This window comes from Myotis lucifugus, unplaced genomic scaffold (assembly GCF_000147115.1).
Source record: "Myotis lucifugus unplaced genomic scaffold, Myoluc2.0 scaffold_3, whole genome shotgun sequence".
Lineage (NCBI taxonomy): Eukaryota > Metazoa > Chordata > Mammalia > Chiroptera > Vespertilionidae > Myotis > Myotis lucifugus.
The window spans coordinates 12,662,476-12,690,352 of record NW_005871051.1 but is presented as its reverse complement, the minus strand read 5'-3'; the positions used below and the strand labels follow the sequence as shown (position 1 = coordinate 12,690,352).

General features: G+C 36.1%; 1 protein-coding gene across 1 annotated transcript in view; it reads right to left on the bottom strand.

The window, feature by feature from the left end:
- Positions 1–27,877, bottom strand: part of CPS1 (carbamoyl-phosphate synthase 1) — a 109,697-nt gene that overhangs the window by 47,785 nt on the left and 34,035 nt on the right. The window contains exons 14-21 of the mRNA XM_006082476.3: positions 24,221–24,410; positions 23,137–23,294; positions 21,281–21,409; positions 18,382–18,526; positions 16,724–16,934; positions 14,655–14,853; positions 11,213–11,389; positions 7,844–7,962 (exon numbers count right to left, since the gene is read on the bottom strand). Of these exons, the coding sequence (XP_006082538.1) occupies positions 7,844–7,962; positions 11,213–11,389; positions 14,655–14,853; positions 16,724–16,934; positions 18,382–18,526; positions 21,281–21,409; positions 23,137–23,294; positions 24,221–24,410 (1,328 nt within the window). The remainder of the gene's footprint in view (positions 1–7,843; positions 7,963–11,212; positions 11,390–14,654; positions 14,854–16,723; positions 16,935–18,381; positions 18,527–21,280; positions 21,410–23,136; positions 23,295–24,220; positions 24,411–27,877) is intronic.

Sequence of the window (27,877 nt, the reverse complement as noted above, 5' to 3'; positions counted from 1 at the left end):
TGGTCTAGTAACAGCTCCTAATAAAGAGAAATTCCATCAAGTAAATGCATAACCCATCAGGCTGAGATATTGACACAGGGGAAATCCATTAATTATTGACTATTGACAGATATTTACGTGCAAGTTATGAGTATATGTTATTTTAAATCAACAAAAATTTTGGAATGATCAAGCATATAAGAATCAATACTAAGAAAACATACAAGATTCATATTATGAATGATCTGAAATCACTCTGAAAACATTTTAAGTGAAACATTCATCTTGCCCATGCCAGAATCAAGTACTCTCTCATACTTTCAAACTGCATAATTATTTGTCAAAACTATGAAAATACTATTTAAATAATGAATTCGATAAGAATTCTCAGGACATTAAACATTTGAATGAAAATTTTATTCTATCTTATTCAATAAATTATCAGTTAAAAAATTAATGGAGGGCTATCAAATCTATGACATTACCTACAATAACCTATGTTATCATATGGAACATAAAAAAATTAAAATAAAGTGTATTTTTAGCATTAGTTCACAGAGGCATGGAAATTACCACAGTAATACTCCTCTTTTATAGAGAGAAAATAACCTTTTATGTGATCCCAATTTCTAGTATTCTTAATGAGGTTCATTAGATAAGTGGTTTAGGGTATGAGGACTAAAATCATAGAATGGTAATATGTAGTAACTGATAAAAGTATTTTCCTTTAGGGTTAATTACTTCACATATATTATATACCCATCTAGCTTCATGGCTGCCCAGTAAAATAAGAAAGGAGTAGGGTGAAACGGAGACGTAGAAATATAGTGTGAGTTGATAGTGAGGTCAAAGGACATAACTCATTTTCTAAAAATCAAATCAATGGGTTCCACTAAAATGTGCAAACATTTCCATTTCCATTCTACATCAAAATAATAAGTACCCAAAAATGTACTATATATTTGAATGTCCACAAACTGGATTGGGGAAAACAGTGACATGTCATAGCAAAGTATCATTAAAAATTATAACATGCAATTATATGTTATATATAAGACATACATATTTCTTTCCTTAATTTCTTCTATATTTAGTATACTTTAAAGCTAAAGTTGTTTATTTTTCATTTTCTCCTACAAGAAAATATAAATCATCATTAGAAAGAAGTGCCAGCTCTTTTCTGTCTTATATCTAAGTTTTAACATCGTTTAGGTGTCATTTTTTCTCTCGAAACTTCAATCAAATATAAGTACAAAACGTACTTGTCTGGTTTGTTCATGCTTCGTGAGCAAGTTAAATAAAAAGTTAATAGAAACTAACATGTGTAGGAGAGGACATTCACAGGGAGTGTTCCAGCTAAGGTGACACTTGCATTATTACATCTGCCCGAAGTTTGTGGCTGCAGGGAAATGGCCAACTTTACTGAGCTCAATTTAGCACTTGAATGCCCAAGTGGAACTCACCAGGCTTGCCCTAGGCTGTTCTGAGGCATAGGCACACCTATGATGTTTCAGCACTTAACCAATGCACGGAGTTTATCACATTGAACATAGTTATTGTCGTTGGGCCTTCAAAAGGACACGTTCTCTTTTTTATTATAGTGAAGATAGCAGTAAGTGGCCATGAAGGGGGAATGGATGTTAATTATTAGAATTAAAGTAGCTAAAAAACAAAACACGCATGAAACCTATAGAACGGTGGGGGGAAAAACAATTTTTGGATAATTTGCACAATTATCCACAGTAAATTAAGTTAATATCAAAAATAGAGAAAGAGATCCAAATCTCAGCCTCCTATACTTGTACGGAATGAACTGTGTCACAATGATCAAATCCCCTAATTTCAAATATCTAAAATGCATGAAACAGATTTTAAAAAAAATAGTAACCCACAATGTTGCTAACAGAAACAGCAGCAATTGTACAAAAGATACAGAAAGCAAAATGGGCCATTCCAAGAAAATTGCCCAAATTGAAGTACATGCAAAGGAAGAAGCAATCATGATAAATGACGGAAACCTTCCTTGGGTAATTTAACACGGTACCGCTAGAGCACAGGCTGGCCATCTCCTTTAAGCAATCACTTAAACGTAGGAAGAATTCAAAACTTAATCCAATATAGTTTGATCCAGTAAAAGAAAAATTATACAATTTAGGCAGGTACAATAAAATCCTTGAGTTAGACATGGCAGTCAAAAATAGCTAAATATCCCCAAAAATCAAAATAAAGAAATTTGTAAAAACTGAAAAAGAGCAGAAGGTAAATGGATGCTCAAAGCTGGCAACTGGAACACTCACATTTTTTTTCCTTGCCTGTTCATGTTTCATTTTTTAAAGTATCATGGTTGCCTTTCCATCGAAAATTGCTAATCCAACTTGCTATAAATAAAAATGTTTGGGATATAATGTCCTGAAATAGTTCCTGCTCACAAACAAGCCTTACTGTAGTTAATTTTCTTCCTTAACAAAAGGGGTTCCGCTGTGAGATCCCTGTTCCTGTGCTTGTCTATGAATATAGTTGAAACCTTATCATACTGGTATGTGCTGGTTCTATGGTGATAGGACTATCATCCTTTATTTTCTACTGTTACTCTACTGAAAGTTTCTACTATATGTCGTCTTATTTCCTCCAGATGTTATCTATAATTTGCCTTTCCAGACAACTAAACGTACATATGTGTGTATACATATGTGTGCACATACACATGCATAGATCACATAGGGATTAAATATCCAATATCCTAGACTCTGTAGTTCCCACTCAGGATTGATCTCATGTCAGTCATTTATTTACATGTGATAGCAGAGAAGTTACTAAATATCTCAGTGTCTCAGTTTGCTGTATATAAAATCAGGGTAATTGCTACCTTCCTTAGGTAGTAGTAAGCATTAAATAAAACAATAAGCTTAGAATAGTGCCTAATATGTAGTCAATAAATTTGGTGATTATTATTTTACACTTGGAAGGCATTCAGAATTGTTTGAGTGAATCAAAATCCAAGTCTCTATGTTAACAGAGTTCTAATTACATTATTTTGTTACGTTAGGGAATCAGCTATATCAGGAGAACCTCGTAGATGAAGACACTTGACATAAGTATCTGATTTATGGTACTTGCAATTCTGCCCTCCACGCCAGATCTATTTGCATAACCAAAGTGGAATCTGTCAATGTCCTAATGGAAGAAAGGACTATAGGTGAGTTTTTGTAGTTTTTCATAGATGAAAATAAGCATATTTTCCTTCTAGTGAATATTGGTGAAAATGCTGTATGGGAGAAGCATTTATGTTTGACTCTGTGTTGAGGTGTTGATAGGGTAAGTATGGTGAAAGTAGGCATACTAAAGGTTGGCTATCTCAGTAGTGAAGGCCAATGAATAAGGTTTATATAAATGCAACTCCATTAAAAATTTTGGCAGACTTAACTATTCTTAAACTCCTGGCAAAGTGATCTGGTAATGTGAAGTTAATAGATGAAACATCTAAATCCCAATGTATGTATGTAATAGGCCTTGGAATTCTACATGATACAATTCACATCACACTGAGTGAAGAGAAACTTTTCAAAGCCTTAAGAAATCCACTACAAAATATATTATCACTCTAGGTCGATTGATGCTACTACACCAGCTTATAAATTTAGGGGACAGCCTGGAACAGTCCTTTCCTAGCATACCCCTGGGCAACCATAAACAATTTAAGAGGAAAAGGAGAAAGTCAGGGAGCTCAGGTGGGAAGAGAAAGCGTTTGTTGAAGCTGGCTGAGTAATGATTATCTCCTAGGTCAGTAAGAATGGATGTTGCTCTAGAAGTTTCGTGAGGTCGCCATTGCTATCCTCATGGATTGGAGACGACAAATTAAGTTCTGATGAAAGCAAACACTCAGAACCAGGAGCTGAGTGGATTATCCTAACACCCATCTAATTTGTCTCATCACCCAGAAGAAGGATGGGATTTCATTCATCATCTGCACTATATTTTGTGTTTATCTCCACCCTTCAAGTCAAGGGATTGCTTACCGTAAGTTTTCACTTTCTCAAATACATGGAAAGCTCATCTATTTCCTTAATGCTGACCTTGCTATGATCAGTTTTGTTTTCCCCATTCCAGTCAGTGGACATTAACATATATACTAAACATGTGGGTATATTCAATTTGGGAGTCAAGTTCTAGATCTCATTTCAGATGACTATCTGTAAATATAAGTATAGCCTGGCCATGAATCTGAATGATATTCTCATCCTCTGTTTATTAAATATTAGAAGAATTATAGCATGATTAACTGCTATAGAGTGGGAATTTTTGTTTATTAGCATATGAAGTGTTATTGATCTTTTGATAAGGATAACAACATTTGTATCAATAGATATCGTTGCTTCCTTTTAAAAAAAGTATAATCTGGTATTAAAATAGGTGACAGTGCATCATAAAGAAAATTAAGAAATGATATATTGCAATATAGATAAGCAAATGCAAACTGTGACTCTGAAAAAGTCTTTAAATGCATATATCTAAATCACAAAATAGTCTTCATTAGAATAAGTAGTATTTTCATTTTCAAGGGGAAAGAGGGAAAACCTCTTTGGATATTCATTATGTGCCAGGTTTCCTTTACACTTATGTCATTTAAGCTCCATAACCTATAAAGTGGAGCAGGAAGACTGTGAGGCTGAAGCAGTGAGGGAGGTAACGTGCCTCAGTGGGAAAGACTGCACAGCAGTCTAGCTGACGGGCTCCACAGCCTGTGCTCCTTCCGGTGCACAGGGAAGGAACCAGGTGAACCTCCTCCCACATCTAGTATCTATACTATGTTCTCTCTTTAAGTTTCTCCTTTTCTCCCAGTTGAGATCCCCAATGCCTATTTTTCCAGGAATCCATAAGAAAAGTGCAGAGAGACCTGGCACATTGGTACCAGAGATATGTGAAGCAAGTGAATTTGGGGGATCTCTCAAATCACACCATATAAATAGCTACTTCCTTTAGGCCTATGCCTAAAGCCAGACTTTCCAACGCTGAAGAAGTTGAGATCTTGAAAATAAGTGAACCACAGCCTGGCCGGCATGGCTCAGTGGTTGAGCACCAACCTATGAACCAAGAGAACACAGTTTGATTCCAGGTCAGGGCACATGCTCAGGCTGTGGGCTCAATCCCCAGGCGGGGGTGTGCAGGAGGCAGCTGATCTATGATTCTCTCTCATCATTGATGTTTCCATCTCTCCCTCTCTGAGATCAATAAAAATATATTTTTAATGAAAAAAAATAAGTGAACCTCAAATAAATGCAAATAAAAAAAGAACAAGTGATCTTCTTACCCTTTCTCCAAACTGGCAATGCGTAATTCAGCCATAGAGCACCAACTCTTACTAGAGAGCTACTATTACTGATCGAGCTATAGATGCCTAATGACTAAGCCTCCTGGATATTTAGAGGCTGAGAAAAAGCAGATGTCACAATCCATACAAGAAGAAGATACTGATGGTGAAGCTCATCAAAAGAGGGCAAGAAAGCTGGAGTCCTACACACATGCCATCAGCTGGAATATGCTTTCACCTTCAGACCCCCATAGAAAGACTAAGACAGATAGCTTCAGAGGCCATCTATTTTTATTTCACTTATCTAACACCTCTAAATAGCTACCATTATCAAAAAGCTATTTGTGCATCTATGACACACCAGAAAGAAATGAATTAAACAGGGAAGTATTACTCAGATAATAATGAATTCAGGGTTTAAGTTTACTAATACCATGAGTCATCTGTTGAGATCATTGTAAGTATAACTTTTTGGAATCTTTTAAATTATTAAAAGCTTTATATAAAAGTGCTTGATGTAAGTAATTATGACTAATAGAAAATACCCTTTTTTAAAAATAGACCTATGCAAGAAAATGATGACTGAAAATGTCAAATTATCAGCAAATAAATGCAACAGGATGTGGAAGTCAGAAAGCTGTTATGTGACCTGTAACAGTGACTTGTTCTAATCCTCCAAGGAACTTAATCACTATCAATATACACTTATTTCTGCTTAGCTCGAATCTCAAGCTGCCTTCTGGTTGTAACAAAAACTATTCAGTCAAAACATTGAATTTGTCTAAAAATCAGAATGTTTATCAAGTGGAAATTTAAATCACAATAACATCTGCTATTTTTCAACCCAAGTCTCTTCCACTGCTACAACAGGCATACTGTAAGTTTCTAGCACCCTCTTGTGGTTTCATTGGAGCAGTTTCACAGGCATTTGAAATCAGCTGTTTGAAACTGAAAACAGTGGAACTGACTATAATTCAACATGGAAGTTCTGCTGGCATCATAAACCCAGAAAGGAAACTTTGAGTCAGCAAAATTCTAAAATGAATGTATAGGCTCGGTTCTTAACTCCTTTGCTCTCTACTGTTCATTTTATGTGATCACTGGGAAGAATGACTTCTAAGCAAGATCGGAATTGCCAGTTCTCAAAATCAAGCATTTGTTGTGGGCAACTGTTGAATAAGATGAAAAAGAACCTCACTTTGCTCAAAAAGAAAAGCAAGTGTTTTTAGTGCTCAGTTTGTATGCATCTTGTTTAAGTAAACACAGCAACCCCAGTATATGTTGTGGTTGCTAAATAGTTGAAAAATCAAGGCTTTGAGATCCTCCCCTGTCCTCAACCATATTTTTACTAATGAATTTTCCTACATTTCCTCAAATCATTGGAGAATACAGGAAAAATGTTTTCCCTCTCTAAACATATGCTTGTAGGTGAGGCTTCCTTCCAATAGCAGTATATTTCAGAGCTCTCTTAAAGGGGAGTGCTGAAGAGGATTATACTATGTCCCTTAAATTGATAATGACTTCTCTTATCAAAAAGGGACATCAGTAATACTTTTAACAATAAAGGTAAATTTTAAAAAATAATAAATCAGCAACAATAAATAAATAAATAAGGCATTTAAAATACATTTTTAAGAACGATCCATGATTCCATAAACCTGAGGTGCCCCAACAAATGGCCTAACCTCATAAAATAAAAACATTTTAAAGAACTGACATCCAAATATTGTGAACATGAAATTTTAAAAGTCATTGGCCATTAAGGAGGTAAAAATGTACATTAGTGAGAGGTAAAGAGTCTGATAACAATAACTGGAATGTGGCTTATTTGCAGGCTGAACTGGAAGTCCCACTGTTAAAAATATCAGTAAAATGCAAGCAGAATACATTGGCTCGTCAATGTACAGTGATGTGTAGGTTGATGTTAAAAGAGAGAAATAGGCTTGGCTGATGTGGCTCAGGGATTGAGCATCGACCCGGGAACCAAGAGCTTGCAGTTAGATTCCCAGTTAGGGCTCATGCCCAGGTTGTGGGCTCTATCCTTAGAAGGGAGAATACAGGAGGCAGCCAATTGATGATGTTTCTCTCATCCATTTTTATATCTTTCTCTCTCTTCCTTCCTTTCTCTCTAAAACGAAATATCAATTAAACCAATTTTTTTAAAAAGAGAAAAACTTGGAATTCAGAAACTGTATAGAAAACAGGAATATTACTCTGTTGATTATTCAAATTTAAACTAGGTAATGTTTAGTAGTTAAATAGCACATGATATCATAAGTGTACATTGCTTTTCATAAATTCAAAAGACCGAATAAAAACATCATTATGTTTGATGGCATGGATGGGGGTAGGAGACAGTTCAAATATTAATAGGTACCTTCTAATAAGTAAACATCTTAAAACTGCCATTTCTTCTGGCTATGGCCACTGCTTTTCAAGCTTGGCACTATTTACCTTGTTGAACCGTAATTTCGGCCAAATGCTTAAGGGTAAGAGGAAGACTATTTGAAAATTACCCAGGAGATATCTGGAGCGACTAGAGCCACACTACCTTACCTGTTGAGCCCTTTTAGTGTCTTTTCCATGTTTAAAATGTCACGCATCTTAAACAAAAACCACCTGTCAATGGATGTGAGCTTCACAACCTCATCGAGGGGCATGTTGTCTTCCAAAGCCTGCCAAAAGGAGAAGAGATACATTTTTTGGAAAACAGTTTATAAATGGCTTATTTGGTTGAAAACATTGAGCAGCATCCCTCTCCTTGTTACTCAGAGAGCCTGAGGCTATAGTCTGAGACATAAAGCATGAAACTGGGACCATATCACTGATGTTCCTCTCAATATACCTACAGACACTGCCAACTATTTTCACAAGGACATCAAAGGAGGTGTGCTGAGTTCATCAGAGTGGTAAGTACTCAGAAAAATCCCCCTAACAGGCTCTGCCTCCTGCTCTTAATATGACTACATTACCAATTATATCCTAAATTTGGGACATCTTTTTGGAATTAAAGGAAATCTCTTGAAACTACAGTTAAGCCAAATTGGTAAGAAAAATCTAGAATTTTTATAATGATCATTTGACTTGTATTTTGGATGCTTACCCTTTAGCAAATAGCATCCTTTTATCACCTCATTCCATATGCATGCAAACTAGTCAGTGAGAATATATGGGTCAAATCTGTCTTGGTCTTATTTCTCTAGACTATACCCTCACAAAGAACTTCAAACAAGAAATTATTTTGAATCAGTTACTTTGACGTTGCACTAAGACAGACATTTTGCAAAATCTTAATATATTCCAAAAACAGTGTAGTAATAGCTTCAGTTCTGATAGGCAGCTCAGCCTTTCTCTGAAGCTTATTTTAGCAATTTCTCAAAAGTAAAATTACAGCTATGGGTCATTAGGCTAAGTAGAAAAGGCGACTAAATGAAGAGATAAATTCTCAAAACCAAAACTTTCATATTCCAAAGATGTCTATTCTTATTTTTAACTATTTTTAGATATATACTTATACCAAATAAAAAATAATCTGATACTATTCCAAAAAAAAATACTTTAGAATGGCACACTATCTTTTTAAACCCCATTAAGAAATAGATGTGACTAGCACTCTGGTGTTAAATATTTCAACCCACAGAACTGAAATTTCTTAAAACTTTTACCTATTTCTAGTATCAGAGAGACCATAATTATAAGTGTGGAGAGAGATAGCACAGTTCATAATTCTGTTGATTGGAATAAGATGACATCTAATGGGAGTACTCAAAGGCATGTTCATTTTGTAAGTATAATTCTCCCTGTAATTACAGACAGATTCCCAAGAAGTTACTATTCTGTCTTATTTTCCAAGCGATTAAAGCACAATTAGCTGTTGGCTATCAACACTGTGAGGAGGATAGAACCTGAAGTTGGAGCACTGTTGACAGACCAGAGGAAGTTTGCATACAATCACATAACAGTGATTGCCCTGCGTGTGACAGAGGACCTAGAATACTGTAATCATGTCACCATGAGGAAGGACAAATACAGTCACACCTGCAGTTTTGAACAGAGGGTAAGACCCCGCCTGTCTTGGGACTTCATCTTCAAGGCTTTGCTGTGTAGCACGGCTATAATGAAGTGCATAATGACCCCAAACAAGTTTGAGGTGACGCTAATGTTCCTCAAACAAAAAGTAATGCCCTGTGTTCTCCCCAAATCAAAATAGGTGATGATCCAGTCATCCTGAAATAAGACTGCTGCAAAAATCAGACCTCAGAGCAAGTTGCCCTTTTCTAAGAATCATGAAACCAAGTGAAGATTTACACACTCCCTTCATTCTTTTTCCCCTTCAGCCCTCCACAGTTCTCACACTCTTTGTCAAAATCACCAAGTGCTTGGTTGCTGTGGAAATGAACAGTAATGATGACCTCTAACAAATAGAAATCAGTTCCTTCTCCCGGCACTCTGGTAGACAATAATTTATACCCCAGACCCCGCACTTCTCGCTCAAACATAGGGTAGTCTGTGCAAGAAAGAATCTCTGCACATTTTCCCCTGAATTCTCATCCTTTATAAATCTGTTAGAAAAGAATAAAAGGTTTGCTTGAGTTTTATAGCCTTGCTGGGAACTTGGAAATACTTCCTTTTTTCATTTGCCTCACAATGGCAGAAGCATGATAACTAGACTTAAGGGAGGAAATCCATGTATATAGACATACACATACACATATGAATATAGTGCATTGCTTTTTAAACAAAAGACTGAAATAAAACCAATAAAGAAGGTGAGATGGCTTTCCAGAGTTAACCTCTCATCGTTCCTATCACCCCTCCACCACAGAAAAATGTTAATTCTCTAGTACCTTGAAATTCAACATTGAGAAATGTTCATCAAAAGATACTAGTATCTCCCGGAATTTGAATGGGAATGAAATATTCTGCATTTAGACACCATAAAGGTGAGAAGAGTATACATTATATGCTAGGACTCTCAATATCTGGGCATGAAAGTTGCAGTGAGTTCAGAATCACTAACAGCGTTTTGCTGTTACAAGGAGACAAGTTACAAAAACACATTCCCTTTTTAAAGACAAAATTCATATTTTTCATCAACTCATCCCACAGGCACACACCCAGGCATAAAATGGTCAGCAGGGCTTTGTAACTCCAGTGTGGTTTGATACTATGGGAGGATTAATGCCTAAGCTTCCTTAAATGTCAAAGAGCCATGTAGGGATTTCTGACCAGACAGATCCCAGCTGGCCAAGTCACCTTTTATAAAATCAGATAAGCTCAAACTTCAAAACTCTAAGCATAGTAAACATGAAAGGAGATTAATGTGGCATTTAATTTGCATAAAAGGAACTATGGAGTGGAAGTGAGAGTTGTGAGTCTTTTTTTATTCTAAAAGTAAAACCAATAAAATAATTACATAGAGAAAAGCCTATAATCATGAAAGTTCTTTATAGTCTGTTATTGTTTTTTAAACACAGAAAAAGAAGCAAAGAAATAGAGTATTCTAGAGTCTTAAGTAACCCATACTAAGTGATACTATTTTATACACCTTCTTTTCTAAAATATAATTTTACATATTTTCAAGGAACAAGTTATGAGAGTGATAAGAAATGACAAGCCAATATCATCAAAACTATTTAAGAGTATTGATACTATATACACTAAAAAGGAGAAACATTTCATCTGTCTGATCATCCCTTAAAACTGTAATGTGTCCTTAACTCTAGGCTTAAAGTCCAATAAAAAAAAGGTAATTTTTTAATTAACATAGAATAATCTGATTAAATCCATAGAAATCTCCAGTTTAATAGCATTAAAGAGAATTAAAATATTTCCCTGAGTCCCTGAATTTAGGATTTTACTTTAATGTTCAGGCTGCCTATATTCTGAAAAAATAGTGTCTCTGGACCCTTTGTCATATATTACCTTGGCAATGGCATAGATGCGGGTACTGGATGGGTCCGACAGCTCTCTTTTGAGATCTAGGTTCGATGGCCAGTCTTTGTTCATTGGGAGCCTGGAAGTGAAGCCATCTATGGACGGGTGGCACATCCGTAGAGCCTTCTGGAAACTCTCCTCAAAGGTGCGCCCAATAGCCATGACCTGTAATACACATTTAAGAGCTCTCACTTAAAGAAAGAGTTTATTTGTTTCTAGTTTGTAACAGAACTAGAAAAGGAATATTTTTCAGAAAAGACTTAGGATTAAAACAAATATCAGAAGAATACTACTCAAATTTAGGTTTTATTTTTCTTCCCTCCTTGTCTCCATGATTTTGATATAAAGACTTCAACATTAGGTCAGTCTTTTATCACTTAGAGAATTTCGCTGTATTTGCTGAGATTGAGGAGGACATCACATGTACCTGCTCCGTACCATAGTATTAAAATAAGGAATCTGTGGCCAGAACACATAGACCCTTCCTTGGGCATACATTAACACATAAATAGAACTATTCTGAGCAAATATCAGTCAGTACCCAAGACAGGTTGGTTTTCTTATAGCTAAGCATTAATATTAATAGAACCTTGAGAGTCATAACAAATACTGACAGATTCAGATTTTAAGAGTAGGTGGAAATTAAATTCTCCATGACAAATTCAATGTGTCTTCCCACAATCTTTACAGCTGATTATACACTAATCAATTAGAAAAACAATGTGGTGATTTAGTTTGAACAAGTTACAAGTCAGAACTAAACTTAAATTGACTTTTGAAGCCTACCTAGTTATTTTCAGTGGATAAACACTGTCTTTGAATCATTCCATGGAATAATAGATTGCTATGCATTTTTGGTCGCCAATTTAAAATAATAATACTATTAATGCTGCTGTCAGTAAACTCCCATGATTCCTCAAATGGACCTGAATTCCAATGAATATCAGTTTGGTAAATCTTCTTGTCAATTGTGTGACAAGATACATATTCAAAAATCACTAAAGCATGCCAGATAACCTTTCTACACTGCTTCAAATTTAATTAGAAATAAGGGAAGATTCTCAGGAGTGGGAATAGATGAAATCTTAGTGCAATTCAGATATGCAATTTGCAAGGCATAGTGGTATTTGAAGAGTTAGACAATATGTTCACAGATTTGCTCAGCTAGACATGGGAGAGGCTGCCAGATATAAGATGTTTCACGGTACTGTCAAATTAAGAAAATATGTTTGAAATATTAAATAACATTTGTAAGTATTACATATTTAAGTGTTAACCCTATAAAGTAACTAGTTCTAATGTGTCACAATAATTATCTTACTCACTGCTTTATCCTCCCAGTGTCTGCAGGTAGTAAGACCTCAGGAAGTATACACTAACTTGAGTTAAATTATGTGAACTAAAGGTTAAAATTAACTGACAATAACTCAGATAATAAGCCCTAAATGAAAAAATTATAATATTATCTCATATTCTTTTCCCTACAAATTTTAAACTAAACATTATGAAAAGGGACACTTCACACAAAATGTAAACTAAATAGCAGCGTTTTTTTTGGCAAAACAAACTACCAACAAAACTTTTCATGGCATTTGAGTTCTAATTCTACTGTGTACCTTGAAGCATTATAGAAAAAAATAAGATTTAAAACAACAATAAGGAAGAAAAACTACTACTCGTCTTTTACAACTAGTAAGACATTTTCATTTAAAAGGTCAAGTTGTTCCTTATCTGTCATTACTTTAAAACTTTCCATTAATATTGTGGAAACTAAGGAAACCAAAACAGTAATAGGTCTGCCTTCCACATATGAATATGAGTGATCAGTAAAATGTCATTTTTTCCTTTCCCCCTGCATTAATGATTGGTTTAAGCTGTATTTCCTGTGATTAGTGACATGACTAGTCTGAGTTTCTAAAATGACTAGTCTGAGTTTATGCTATAACCTGTATCATGGGGAAATGAAGGCCAAATAGAACATTAGGTCACAAGTAGGGTTTTTTTGCTGTGTAATCTATACTGGCTTAGATATCTAGACATACACTAAGAGCTCCTACATTGACCATACAGAGATAGCGATGAGTTAAAGTAAAACAGACAGGCAGATAGAGATAGATTTTGAGATTTTTTTAAAATATATTTTATTGATTTTTTACAGAGAGGAAGGGAGAGAGAGATAGAGAGTTAGAAACATCGATGAGAGAGAAACATCGACCAGCTGCCTCCTGCACATCTCCCACTGGGAATGTGCCCGCAACCCAGGTACATGCCCTTGACCGGAATCGAACCTGGGACCTTTCAGTCCGCAGGCCGACGCTCTATCCACTGAGCCAAACCGGTTTCGGCTAGATTTTGAGATTTGTACATACTGCTTGTGTTCAAAGAATTCTACTCATAAACAATGACAATAATACTGATGCAATACATTTATTGGAAATGTGCTGTGAATCTACCTTAAAAATTATTACTAAGCACGTACATGTATTAATCCAAAACCTTACAAGAGCCCCACAGAGTATTCTCATCTCCCATTTTTCAGATGGGGGACCTGCGGCTCAGTGTTTCACACGAGTGTCTCTAGCTAGTAAGTGGCAATGCCAAGAGTAAAACCCAAGTTCATCTGGTTCCAACTCTCATGTTCTCTCTACTATACCAAGCCTCCTGGATGCAAAAAGAAATAAACCCTTGGTGGGAGTGGCAAAGAGTGAATCTCAGAGGTGGGGATCTGAATTCCTTTGTTTCTTCCTGCACAAGGAGCACTGCTTCTCTGAAGAAGGAATAATCAAAAGCTAACTTTAATTTAGAATTTAAAATAGAGCATTATGTAAAATTGAAGGGTGCTAAAAGCTTGGAACATTTCAGTTTAATAAAAGGGGTTTAATACTCTACTGTGCTCATCTCAATGTAGAATTTTAGAGCTAGAAGGATCATGAGAGATCTTCCACTCTCGCTTCATTCTTTTCTAGAAGGAAAATAAGGTCCAGAGATGACAGCCACAATTTTCAAGGACTAAGGTTGAACTCTTAATCACAGTTCATTGGTCTTTTGTACACGATGTTATCTTTTATATATTATTATTGTCTTGATTTAGTTATAAATTACATTACAATTCAGTTATATACTATTAAATATAAATATGTGTCTTAAACATGTGTATTTTTACATACCTACACATATGGCTTCTCCTTCTGAATGCTCCTTTAGAATACTAGAATGCTTAGATGCTCTTAAATCCATTAAATGGTCATTACATGCCTAATGTTAACAGTTTAAAGAGAGATAGCGAAACACTGGGGAGGAAATGAAATTCCTCTATATCCTTCACTTATGAACCCAGTATCCAGGCAACCTTAGAACTTTAAATGATATTAAAAATTAGACAAAACAACTGGGAACAAGGATGAAATAAATAAATAAACCAAGGACTCACCTCTCCTACACTCTTCATGGAGCTACCAATTCGGCTAGATGTTCCATGGAAACGATCGAGATCCCAGCGAGGAATCTTAGTAACCATGTAATCCAGGCTGGGCTCAAAGCAGGCTGATGTCTTCCCTGACACAACGTTCTTGATTTCTGGAAGTGGGATTCCTAAGGCAATCTTTGCAGCAATAAATGCCAATGGGTATCTAAAAAGGAAGAGATAAATTTTTTTTCTTTCAGCAATAAGTATTAAAAAGAGCCTAAAACAAATTGGTCTTTCTTAGAAATTCTGATATTATTCTACATCAGGATCTAAAACACACATGATTCTCCATTTGGGATGAATATTGAATAGCCACTTATAAAATAACTAGAGGCCTGGTGCAAGAAATTCGTGCACTTGGTGGGGGGGTCCCTCAGCCCAGCCTGCACCCTCTCGCAGTCCAGGAGCCCTCAGGGAACTGGCTTAAGCTAGCAGTCGGACATCCTTAGCGCTGCCACGGAGGCAGGAGAGGCTCCCAACATGGTCACTGTGCTCGCCAGCCATGAACCTGGCTTCTGTCTGAGCAGTGCTCCCCCTGTGGGAGTGCACTGACTTGAGCATCTGCTCCCTGGTAGTCAGTGCGCATCACAGCAAACGGTCGTTCCGCCGTTTGGTCAATTTGCATATTAGCCTTTTATTATATAGGATGTGAGTCACAATAAAGTATAGGGATTTCTGCCTCTATACTTTATTGTGACTCACATCCTATATAATAAAAGGCTAATTTGTCTGACACGCAGTGCTACAGTTCCCAACCTTCATCTTTTCAACCCAAAATAAATAGTTGCCTTGATAAAGTGCTCACTTGTGTAAAACCTCCAAAATATATACATGTCTGCACCTGAGAACACAGTGGAATTAGCTGATACTATGGGTTATGTTATAGTCAGAAAAGGTAGGCATTGCAAGTTTAGGTCCTTGCTCTATCTCCAAATTTTCTATGAACTTTGGGCTTCCAACAGAACTATCATTCTGGAAACTGGACTAGCTTCTTCTGGAGTGTCAGTGTGATAACTATAGTTTCAGTGTGACATTGTAGAATTACTTATGAGTTCTGTAGTACAAATCCACCATCTAACAGGTGAGGAGACTGAGAGAGATAATAAGTGATGTGTTCCAAATCTCACAGTCAATACAAGAACCAGAAAGAAAACTCGGTCTCCTGTCTTTTGCCTAGAGCAGTGGTCAGCAAACTGCGGCTCGCGAGCCACATGCGGCTCTTTGGCCCCTTGAATGTGGCTCTTCCACAAAATACCGACTTCTGGGCATGGGCCACAAAGTTTCAATCGCACTGTATGTGCGCATCCGCATGTGGTATTTTGTGGAAGAGCCACACTCAAGGGGCCAAAGAGCCACATGTGGCTCGTGAGCCGCAGTTTGCCAACCACTGGCCTAGAGCAACATGCCTTCTATTTAGAGGCAAATATTTTATTCATTTACATGACATATAATTTAAATGCCAGATGCATAACATTAATAGTAATAAAGAGTATTAATTAATTTTTCCTCCAATGATGCTTGTCAGCAGTTGTTATGTGGATGACAAATTTATTTATTTGGTGGCAACCTTTATTTATAGAGAAATCCTATATTGTTTGGTCTTGTGGAATTTTTGCTAAAATAAAATAATACATATTGAATGCTTGAGTCAAGTGAACTATATATGATTTGTCCACCATTTGCTACACGTGAAAAAGCTGATTGAGAACTAAAATTAAGGATTAATTTGCACTTTTTAACAACATCTGCAAAGTGTAATTAAGAAGCAGATTTTCCCCCAGCCTGCTTTGACCACCCAGATTTTGATTAGTTTGTGATTAGCCAGCAAACAAAGCCAGCTAGCAATACCATTTGCCTCAATCTGGCAGCAAGCTCATTAATAACCATGTCCTGAGGGCCCTAAATGATTTGGAGCCAGCATACAGAAATGGGGACTTTAGTTTGTAAACGTAGCACAGTCTTCAGTAGCTGCCAGTTTCCCAGTTCTCTCTGTGAAACATCCACAAACCCATGGCCGAGCATTCTGGTCTTACCCAGTGGCCTTGGAGGCCAGGGCAGAGCTTCGGGACAGCCTGGCATTCACTTCAATGATGCAGTACTCCATGGTGGTAGGATGAAGGGCGAATTGAATGTTGCATTCACCCACAATGCCCAAGTGGCGAACGACGTTGACGGAAGTGCGTCTCAACATCTGAAACTCCGCATTCGAGAGTGTCTGGGCAGGGGCCACAACCACTGAGTCACCTGCGCAGCCAAGCAGCACTCATTAATGTGTGTGTGTGATACAAGACACGGAACAGTCTAAGGGTTTGATGGGAGAAGAGTTATCTTATCTATAAGGCACATCCGGTATTATTTCCTCTGATTCTTGTTTTACCTGTATTATTCTGACATTTATAGGAACCCTCCTAACCTTTCCCAAACTCATCTAGCTGTCAAGGCTTCCGTCATCTACTTACTGAGTTGACGTTAACTTTTCAATTTCCCTTCTCTTCATCTCAAATTAACTCTCTCTCAAGTGCTTCCTCCCATAAAATATCATCTCCCCTTCACTCAGACCGGCTCTCTACCTGTTTCTATATCTCATTCCTTCCCATTTCCTCACTCTTCTTCAATCAGAGTCCTTTGTATGTTTAATCTCTTGGTCTGTAGTCACCATCCCTTCTGCCTGAAAACATGCCAGATCTCCAGGAGCTCAAGAAGCTCCTCCCTCAACATTGCTAGATAATCACAAGAACCCATCTCTCATTCTTTACATGACTACACTTCTTAAAAGTTTACCAATTCTGCTTATCATTCATTGAGATATAATTCCATTCACTATGGCTCAGATAACCAATTTTGTACTTAAACTATCCTCTTGAACATCCAAAGCCATATTAAAAACTCATTTTTAACCTTTCAGAGCATTTTATACAGCCCAAACCAAAGCTCTTTTATGAAATATTTTCTTAGGTTGGCTTACTTGATACTGTACTCCCCTGCTTTTCTTCCTATCATTCTTTTTTATTCCACACTAACCCTTCCTCTTTCTTCTGCCTTATAAAATCTAAATGTTACATCCTTGACCCTATTCTCTTTTTTTCTATGCCTCTACCCTTGAATACTTAGTAAATGCTTCCAGCTTCAATTATTACCTTTATACCAATGACTTTCAATGACTTTATATCAAATTCTCTACTTCTATCACATTCTTGAATTCCTATACTCTTAACCCTCTTCTTGTGAGTTTCACCCATACATCAAATGTAGCATTTCAAAATCCTAAGTCAATATCTGTGCCCCCTAGTCTAACTAGTTCCCTTCCTGAGAAACCTATTTCTATTACTTGTGGCTATTTTCTCATTCACTAGGGACAAACACCTCAGTCTGCTTTAAGTCTTCTTAACATCACTACTTACTTCTCAACATCAAGTCTTATAGATTTCACCTTCACATTATATTGCTTAGATTTGATGCCTTCCTCAATTGAAATCAGGATAATAATCCCTGCCTTACTTCATAGGATTTTTCTGATGATCAAATAAAATGTGAGAGTATTTTCAATTTTACTATATGTATAAAAATGTTTATCACTAGACTGTCAGCTAAGAATGGCAATTTAAAGGAAAAAACTTAATAAAGACTGCTATGGGCTACCAGACACATGAGCTGAAGGCATTACTATAATTCTTAAAGATTCTTTGCCTACCTGTATGAACGCCCATGGCATCAACATTTTCCATGTTACACACAGTGACACAATTGTCATCAGCATCTCGGACTACTTCATATTCTATTTCTTTCCACCCCGTCACTGACCTCTCCACCAGGATCTGGTTGGTCATAGCAAAGGCCTAAAAATGGGTAAGAAAAGGTATCAAAGAGTAAGAAAAGGCACTGGTTTAAACATGAGTATTTTCAACGTCCTGGCCTAAATGCTGGTCAACACTGAAGTCTCAAGCCTAGCCTCCATCCTCCTCTGCTCTCCGGAAGGCACAATGTGTCAAAAAATCAGTGAGGTACTAGGAATAGCATCCTGCAGTGAATACGCTTGATTTACATTATTGAAGCTTGCCATTCAAAGTGCTGATATGACATTAAATCAAACTAATTTGGGAAAATAATTGAGCAATCAGGCAGAGGGAAATGAAATTATTTCGGCAGCTAGGCTTCTGTGAAACCAGAAAATGTGATAAGTGTGAATAAATATAGAAACATAAATCTAAAGACTCTGGCTTTCTCCAAAATAGCTCAGGGTGCTGCGTACGGCGACATACACAATGAAAGTCAGTTGATGTTGATGAGGAGAAGAAAGGCGATGATGATGGTTGTAAACAGTGAGCCAAGATGGCATATGAAACTTGGGAATTAGAAGAATCATATGCAACTCTTATTATGGTTAATCACTGCCTAAGTGCTTAAGTACTCTGAGTCATATATCATGTATGCCTGATTAAACAGATATGAATTAGTATAATCATCATTTCATATTTACTGAGTACCCAGCGGTAGGTAGAACTGAACTCAAACTATAAAAGAGGCCATCTCTGACCTCAGGACATTTAGCGGCTGAAATCCAAGACAGAAATGTCCTTTGTCTCTTAATACAGTTGATTTGTGATGGCCGTGAAAAGAAGAGAAAGCAACTGGGGAAAGTAAATGGTTTTCAAGTTATTAGCAGGCAGTAAAATGAAATAACTCAATGTAAGTTTGTCCGTAATGGGTCTCAACACTATTGTTTTGACCTCAGTCAACACCATTGGCTCCAACATGTGCAATTGAAACTGGAACACACTAATCCCCACAGCTGCCCATGATAAGGTTTTCAAAGTGGTTAGGAAATTCTGTAGCCAGCGTTAACAATTTAATAATGATTAATTTGTTATTAGAATTGCCTGCTAAAAGAAGAAATCTGGGAAAGAAAGCATGTGAAATTGGGAAAGCATTTTGCATTCTAATGAAGTAGGATAAAGATTTGGGGACAGGGGCAATTTACATCAAATTCACCTGTTGCCTCAACTTCTTTTTTTCCCTTTCAAATCTCAGATTTTATACAAAACATTGACTTAGGGACTCAGATGAGTTAATGCAGTTTCTTATGGTGCTAATTATAACCTCAAGAGAATAGGGGTACTTTAGGATATAATGATATCAGTAGTTATTCTCAAGAGAAAATCAAGGTTTTCATCAAAGAAAATCATTCAATGGCCTATTGATTATTTTAGAGTAATATGAATATGATTAAAAAGTATCCCAGTCCAAAATTGTCTTCATTAGTAAAAATTATTAGACAATTCAATATTCAAAAGGTTTCTATACTGTAAAAAGTATATATTTTTAATAGAGCATAAATACATACTGTCACTATTGGCATTAATAATAAGATTTATAATATTAAAAAAATTGGGAATATCTAATATGCTAGAGGGGAAAATATGGTATATGTCCATTAACATGTTTTTTCTTTAAATACATGATTCAGAAGTCCAGAATGGAAACAAGAAATATTTATATTAGATATGTTTCCCTTCTTTTGGTTCATCTTGGCAACTTTAGAAAAATCTAAATCCAAGTTGTTGACATATAAGTTTGTCATTATAGTTATTTGAGTATATTTAATTTTACTTATTTTTTTCTCAAAACCCTTCATTGACAATTGAAGGGCCTCATTTTGTTTCACTCTAAAAGTAAGTACGATAAAGCTAAAAGCTGTGGTTGGGCTCTTAGCTCTCCCCAAAATTGCCTTCACAGAGACTCTCTTGCATGACTTCCATGTATGTTACATGGCCCTTTGGCTGCACATGCATGCACTCAACAAGCCCCCGGGACTGCCAGGCGCTGCTGTACTCTGAGGGAATGGAGTGTGGGCAAAACTCTCCGCTTTCATAAAGCATGTTTTCTGTGTTCATCTCTAATTTATTTTTTGGGCCACATCTTAATTTTCTCCAGATTTGCCTTCTAATACTTAAGAAAAGAAGTATTCAGTAGTATGTTAAAGTCATTTTGATAGTAATAAATTATAAACATTCAAAATCTCACTTTTGCTTATACCCGTATGTGTATGGTAGTTGGCAGAGAGCTCACTTGATTATGTTATTAAGAGGTGTTAATACTATGTATACATTCAACAGCTGAGTTTGAGGTAAAGTTAAACTAGTCAATGTGTGTTGTTTCACTTAGTGGCTGTCATTCATGTGATATTATTTCAAAAAATAATGGAACATGGAACATTATATTCTAGTTGTTTTTAACCACTAAAATATATTGTAGCATTATGGATGTTTTAAAACAGACTATGAAGCAGAGGAAAGTAGAATTGGATTGACTTCATAACACTGAAATCAATAGACAGGAAAATAAAGATTGACCTTTACGTAGAGTCACCACCAATTTACCTAGGACTATCTGGCTTAACACTCTGTTCCAATATAAGTAATTATACTGCATTTCCTTTTCAAAGGAGTTGTATTTGGATAACACTTTTAGAGAACATGACAGTGACTTAATAAATAGAAAAAAGGTTATTTTTGTCTACATGACTTTCTCTAATGGAAAGGGTATGTCACATCAGTGTCTCGATTGTTAAGATGGTCTATGAAGATACATACCTTTGTGCTGAGGTCCACTAAGGTCTCCTTATTAGGACAGATGCCTGAGCCTAACCCACCCAGGGCATAGGCAGAACGGATCATCACTGGGTAGCCAATGTTGTCTGCTGCCTTCAGCGCATCCTCAATCTGTCAACAAGAACAAGAACTCGGAGTTTAAAAGCTGACCACACTAGCAGAAACAATCATTCCAAGAGAGTCTGGCCATTCAGGTAGATCAGTTTATTTAAGGGGAATGACTATGGACATGTTCTATTATCCTCTCATCTCCTTCTGTAAAGCAAGTGTTGTATTACAATTTTTAAGTAAAATTCTAGGATTATTCCAGTATACAGTGAAGACCCTTTTTAATTTCTTTGTGGTGAATTTTATTTTTGCATTTAAAAAAACCAACATAAAGCAATGGCCCAAACTAAAATATCCTGCATTAATTTGAGAATGGAAACCATATTGAATGTTTAATTCAGCTTAAACGTCTTCATCTTTTAATGAAACAAGGTTTTCTGTTGCTGAAACTAACTTGGTATTACTGCAATAAGCCATTAGGAATATTATATAGAGAAATTTTTCATTTTTCAAGTTCAGTCAGAGAGCAGTCCCAAAAGCTTGGAATTCTTTTTTATAACTTACAAAATACAACACATGATGGCTATATTTTTCTGTCATGGAATATTATTACACTACCAATGGGAATGTAATTACACCTTTCCCATATGCCTGTTTCTCATCCTGAGGAAGCAAGGACATAATTAAATCTGGCAATGAAAGAATGAATGGATGGCAGGAGCTTTCCAAATGTTCAGCAGAGCTGTCCTGGGATTGTTCCTGACTGACAGCTTTGTAACATAGCACGTACTTGACAGCATTCTTTTCTGAAACATGCATGACCCACATTTAGTCAGTCCAGCTGTACTCCCCTTATCCCTAAGGGTTTGCCTATTTCTTCAATGGGGAAGTTGCATCAAAAACTGCATCCAGCACCCCCACTCCAATGACTATATGTGGAAATCAGGACTAAAGTCGGGGGCAAAAACAGATGCATAGAAAGCTGACTTTTTCTCCGTGCCCATCAATATACACGGGATATGATGGAAACGGTTAATAGAAATGCAATATAATCTGTCCTCTTTCAATATATAAGTCATGAATTTCTCAGTCATAAATCTTACTAATTAGATCCAATGGCTTTTTTATCTTAATAATCTCATTTTTAAATGTTTATCCCATTTTAATAAGAAAATTTAAATCTAATGATTTTCCATTTGCAGGTCGTCTGCACGTACAAGAAGTGTCACTGATCATGGGAAGAAGGTAAAAATTACTTTGGCATTGCAAGTTAGTATGGTTCTTAGTTTTAACTCAGGAGATTTGAGATTCAGTGGCATTGATAAAATCACTTTTCTTTTTTTATGCTTCTCTTTTCATAAAATAAAATAGTAATACCTAACCCTAACATTTGAGCATTGAATGCTGCAATAAATACACAATATCTTGCTGGACCTGCATGGCTCAGTGGTTGAACATCGACCTATGACCCAGAGGGTCACAGTTCAATTCCCATCCGGGCACATGCCTGGGTCACAGGCTCGATCCCCAGTGGTGGGCATGCAGGAGGCAGCCAATCAATGATTCTCTTTCATCATTGATGTTTCTATCTCTCTCTCCCTCTCCTTTTTCTCTCTAAAATCAATTTAAAAATATATTTTTAACTGAACAATATCTCTGAGATACTAATACATTTCTGGAAGAACATATATGCAAGTATAATAATTGTAACTTTTCTTTTAGGCATGACAAACATTCTCCCTACAACCAAACAGATAATGGCCTTGTCCCTCCAGACAAAGGTTTCTTACCGATTCCACAGCAAAGCTTGGAGCAATCTTTTCATTAATCTCATTTAGTTTATCTGAGAACAGCTGCCTGTCTTCTGTGGCCATAATGGATTCTACTGAGGTCCCCAGTACTTTCACTCCATACTCCTTGAGCACACCTCTCTTGAATAGTTCCACTCCTGTAGAAGAACAAAATACAATTAGGTTTTTTTTTATCTTAAACTCTCATGTCTTCTTTAATACCATTTTTTTTAACCTTAAAATTAACTTCAAGAAGCCACCACAATACAAAATAGAATTGTACTTAAGGTAAAAAAAATTTTTGAATTAAAAATTCTGAAGACATTCTAGCAAAATATTCTGCTGATGTAACTGTTCCTTATATTACCACTTTCTTCAAATGATTTTTATTATTGTCATTAATAAAAATCATAGAATTATAGTGAGCCTTAAAATTTTAGTGTATTTCCTTCCATTCTAAGGTCCATTCTTAATGAGATTTAAATAAGCCCAGAGATATGGATTAAAAATTATCAAGATGGTTTGTGTTTTCACTAACTCACTAGCTAACTTTAGCTAAGTGTTTTATATTTGTCATACAAATTACATCACCAACTCCTTACCCCAACTAGCTAATGAGATCCTCATTCACAATCTAGTTCCAAAGGTCTGAAGCATTTTAAAGAGGACAGAGCATTGGACTCAGCATATAAATGAAGGGATGGCAGAGAGACTGATCTAGATTATCATGAAGATATACGTGAAATAGCTGAGACATAAGGGTGCAAGGCACTTATCAATGTTAATTCTCATTTTTCATTCATAATAGTTCCTAGGACTTCACTGGTAACAGAGAGAAGCAATATCCTGGGATAGAGGATGGAGACCCAAGAAACCTACTTGGCCACTCTGGAGCATTAAAGCAAAAGGTTTCATTTTGTTCCTCAGACGTTCTATTCATCACATGACATTTTCAGGTAGCTATTTGCTGCTTCCTCACACATTAGAGGAAATCTTTTATAAATTGTTAGGTCGAATCAAGCAAAAAAATATTACACATAAGTGCATGTACCCAAATTCTACAATCAAACTTAAAAGAACTCACCACAATTCAGAGCTGTCTGGCCACCCATGCCCAGAATTAACCCATCTGGCCGTTCCGCCTTGATGACCTCTGTGACAAACTGGGGGGTGATGGGGAGAAAGTAGACACTATCTGCTTGTTTTAAGCCCACTTCGTTGGTCTGTACAGACGCAATGTTTGGGTTCATCAGGACAGTTCTGACATTTTCTTCCTGAAACAAAAGGATCCAGAATCTGAAAACATGGTCTAAAGAAGAGAATGGCCATAGTTCAATTAAGGGCATTATTAGGTAATGAATAAATTAGGTAATGGATTAGGTACTGAATGAATGAGTGAGTGAGTGAGCGAGTGAGTGAGTGAATGGAAGTTAGAGGGAAACAAACATTTGGTGAACGGAAGGAAGAAATTGAGTGAAAATAAAACTATCCAAAAAGAACTGCCTCCCTCATAAAGATCATCCTGAATTTCTTGCCACTGAAGCTATCAAGCAAAGCTGAAAATGATTTCTATAGACTTTGACCAGACATCCACAAATATAGCAGGTCCCCAAATAATGTGGTTTTGTGGTTTTGTTCAAGTCATTTTGTTATAACATTAATGGGGTGGGGGATCAATTCCTGGATGGGGCCACTGTCTGTGTAGATTTTGCACGTTTTGCCATGTCTGCATGGGTTTTCTCCAGGTGCTCCGGATTCCTCCCACATCCCAAAGATGTGCAGTGAGATGAACTGGTGGGTCTAAATGATTCCAGTTTGAGTGTGTGTGGATGTGATTTCACCCTTCAGTAGAAGGGCCTCCTATCAGGGGTGGGTCCTGTCTATACCCTAAGCTGCTGAGAGAGGCTCTGGCCACCCAAGACCCTGAAGTGGACAGAGGATTGGAAAATAATCCTCTTACTTGTTTTCATTCATCTTTCTTAAATGTCTGCATAGCTCATATTTATTTCAAGGTTTAATATTAGAAGTATTCAGGATCTTTATTTATAAGTTTGGTGATAATTTTGGTGGCCAGAAAAATTCCATAGGAACTTAACTCTTATTTATATCATTTAGCCTATGGTAAAATTGGTTTCATTATACATTGTTTTGCTTAAAACCACAGCTTCCAAGACCCTATCATCGACATTGAGTACTACTGAACTTTACAGTTCAATCGACCTTAAAAGAACATAATATTCCAAAAAAATTTAATGAGTAAACTATAAAATGGAACTGGAGGCATCATCAAAGCTGCTTCCCTTTCTAATGTTTGTCGGAGAACATTGGTGCACATTTAAAATGCACGGTAATGTGTTCCCTTCTTGCTAGAAGCACTGAGCCTTCTGCTGGTTTCTATTTTCTTTATATTTTCATGCTTGCTGTAGTGCTTTAACAAAGAGCATTATACAACTGTTTATACATATTATATGAAAGAAAATGACCATATGGCAAAAGAAAAAGAAAAAATATGTGCGTGTATGTGTGTGTCTGAAGGTATTCATAGCCTATCTCATTCTTGACATCTGGAGAGACCACCAAAATAATCGTTCATGTAGGCTACTAAGAATAATAACTTTATAAATCAGGATGAGGGTGAAACTTAGCAAAAATAATGATTATGAAATATGGCCAGATGGTTCTTATTATTTTACCTATTAGCATATCAATTTTGAACTCTTCTAAAAAGTCAACAATATTCAGCTGAAAGTACAGAAATTATCTTTGAAAGCCCTACACATCCTAGGGGGAAAATCTGAATTAAAAAATTAAATATACCTCATGCGATTTTCAAATAGTGCCTTAAAACTTGTACTTTTTATTAACTTACTTTATTTTTATACCAAGACTACAAGAGAAATTTTAACCTTACAGATAAAAAAATTGAGATTCAATAGTTAACTAACTTGCCAAAGATCATATAGCTGGAAAGATCCAGAATTAAAACTTGATTCAACTCTTATGATTCAAGTCCTAGGCCCTTCCGCAATACCAGTCATCTCTCAAAATTTTAAGGAATTATTTTAAAAGGATTATCAGGTGTATTAGCAAAGTATTAAATAGGTACATACAGATAAGCAATTTCATTTAAAAATATGGGTTGGAGTGTAAGTAATTGGGTCTAAACTGAGATTGGATCATTAACAGAAGTTGTACAAGGTCTTGCTACTATAGAAAAGTACCAACAGGCCTAAATATATTTGTATTTTCCTGAATGGACTATATGATGAATATAGGTATTTTCATAAATAAAACTATATAGTAAAAGTCCCATATGTGCGTGTGATGGGTATTCATTTTAAAACTTAAGAATAATTTCAAACAATTTTAATAAATTTTACATCATTTTCTAATATAGTTCTGGCTATAATACATGCACAATTTTAAAAATTTGAGTGGAAAAGAGGATTTGATACCCAATTCTTTTAAAATATTTGGTTCATAATTGTATCTCTATTAACTTCCTAATTAATAATACTATATATAATAATTTCTATTATTTAAATAACTTCACATAATGAATGTTAAAGCACATAAAAAATACAAGCCATGAAAATATTAATTATTCATAAAACTACTAAGTAGGCTTAAAAAAAAGTTTGCTAGTACAATGTGGTCTAAATCCAGAACACACTTGGATTATGTTCTAATCCATTGGACATCCACTATTTATCTAAAGATCAATTGAATCATAATACAATAAAGTATCCTTTTAAAATACACATGGAAAATATGTGTGCATATGTATGAACACTCATGTGTGTATGGAGGAAAGTATTAAAAACAAATGGGAAGAAGAGTAAGGTAATTAGGGGCTATGTTCTACATTTTTTATCAGGCATCTGGCAAGTGAAAAGCTTTGTATATAGAATACTAAATAAAACAAAAAGTAAATTTAAAAAATGCCAACTATTTCCCATGTCTGTTGTCTGAGTCTCCTGCTAAATAAGGACACCAACAAGAAGGTCTCTGGTAAATGGCTTCACACTGCAAAGCCTCAGGCAGGGTCACAGAGAGCTCACTGTGCCTCTGGATGGCCTGAAGATCTCAAGAGACTTTGAGGAAATAGGGAGGATGTTCTTCCCAACTTGGCTGTCAAATCCTCTTTTCTACTTGAAAATGCAACTACAGTGTAATTTTTCTGAAGTTTCATTTACTAGGTAAGAGTCGGGAAGATCTCAAGAGACTTTGAGGAATTAGGGAGGATGTTCTTCCCAACGTGGGTGTCAAATCCCCTTTTCCACTTGAAAATGCAACCACACCATCCTGATAGGTCATCCGTTCCAAGTCACAGGTGGGACAACTGGGTTCCCTAATGACAGATAATAACTTCTAGAGCTTGAACAAAAGGCACTGCTTCTCCAACTGGATCTTCCCATTTCAACCACAGAAATGCCTGAAGCATCCGAAGAACATTGAAGTACCTTTAGAGCAGCAAGGAGGCCTAAATTCACTCTTTCACACAGAAGACAAAACGCTCACTACCTCAAAAGAAATGAGAAACACCTAGAAGTGTGGCTTTATATGTCTTTGTTATAAATAGGAGATAATGTAGATAATTTTGAGGACCAATCTAAATTAATGTATAGGTGTGCACATTGGAGAAAGTAAATACCTTGTCTGTGATCAAACCTCCTTTAATAAAAGATGTGTAAGGAATAGGTAAGGAAATTAATTATAGTGACTTTGAAAAGAAGTGGTG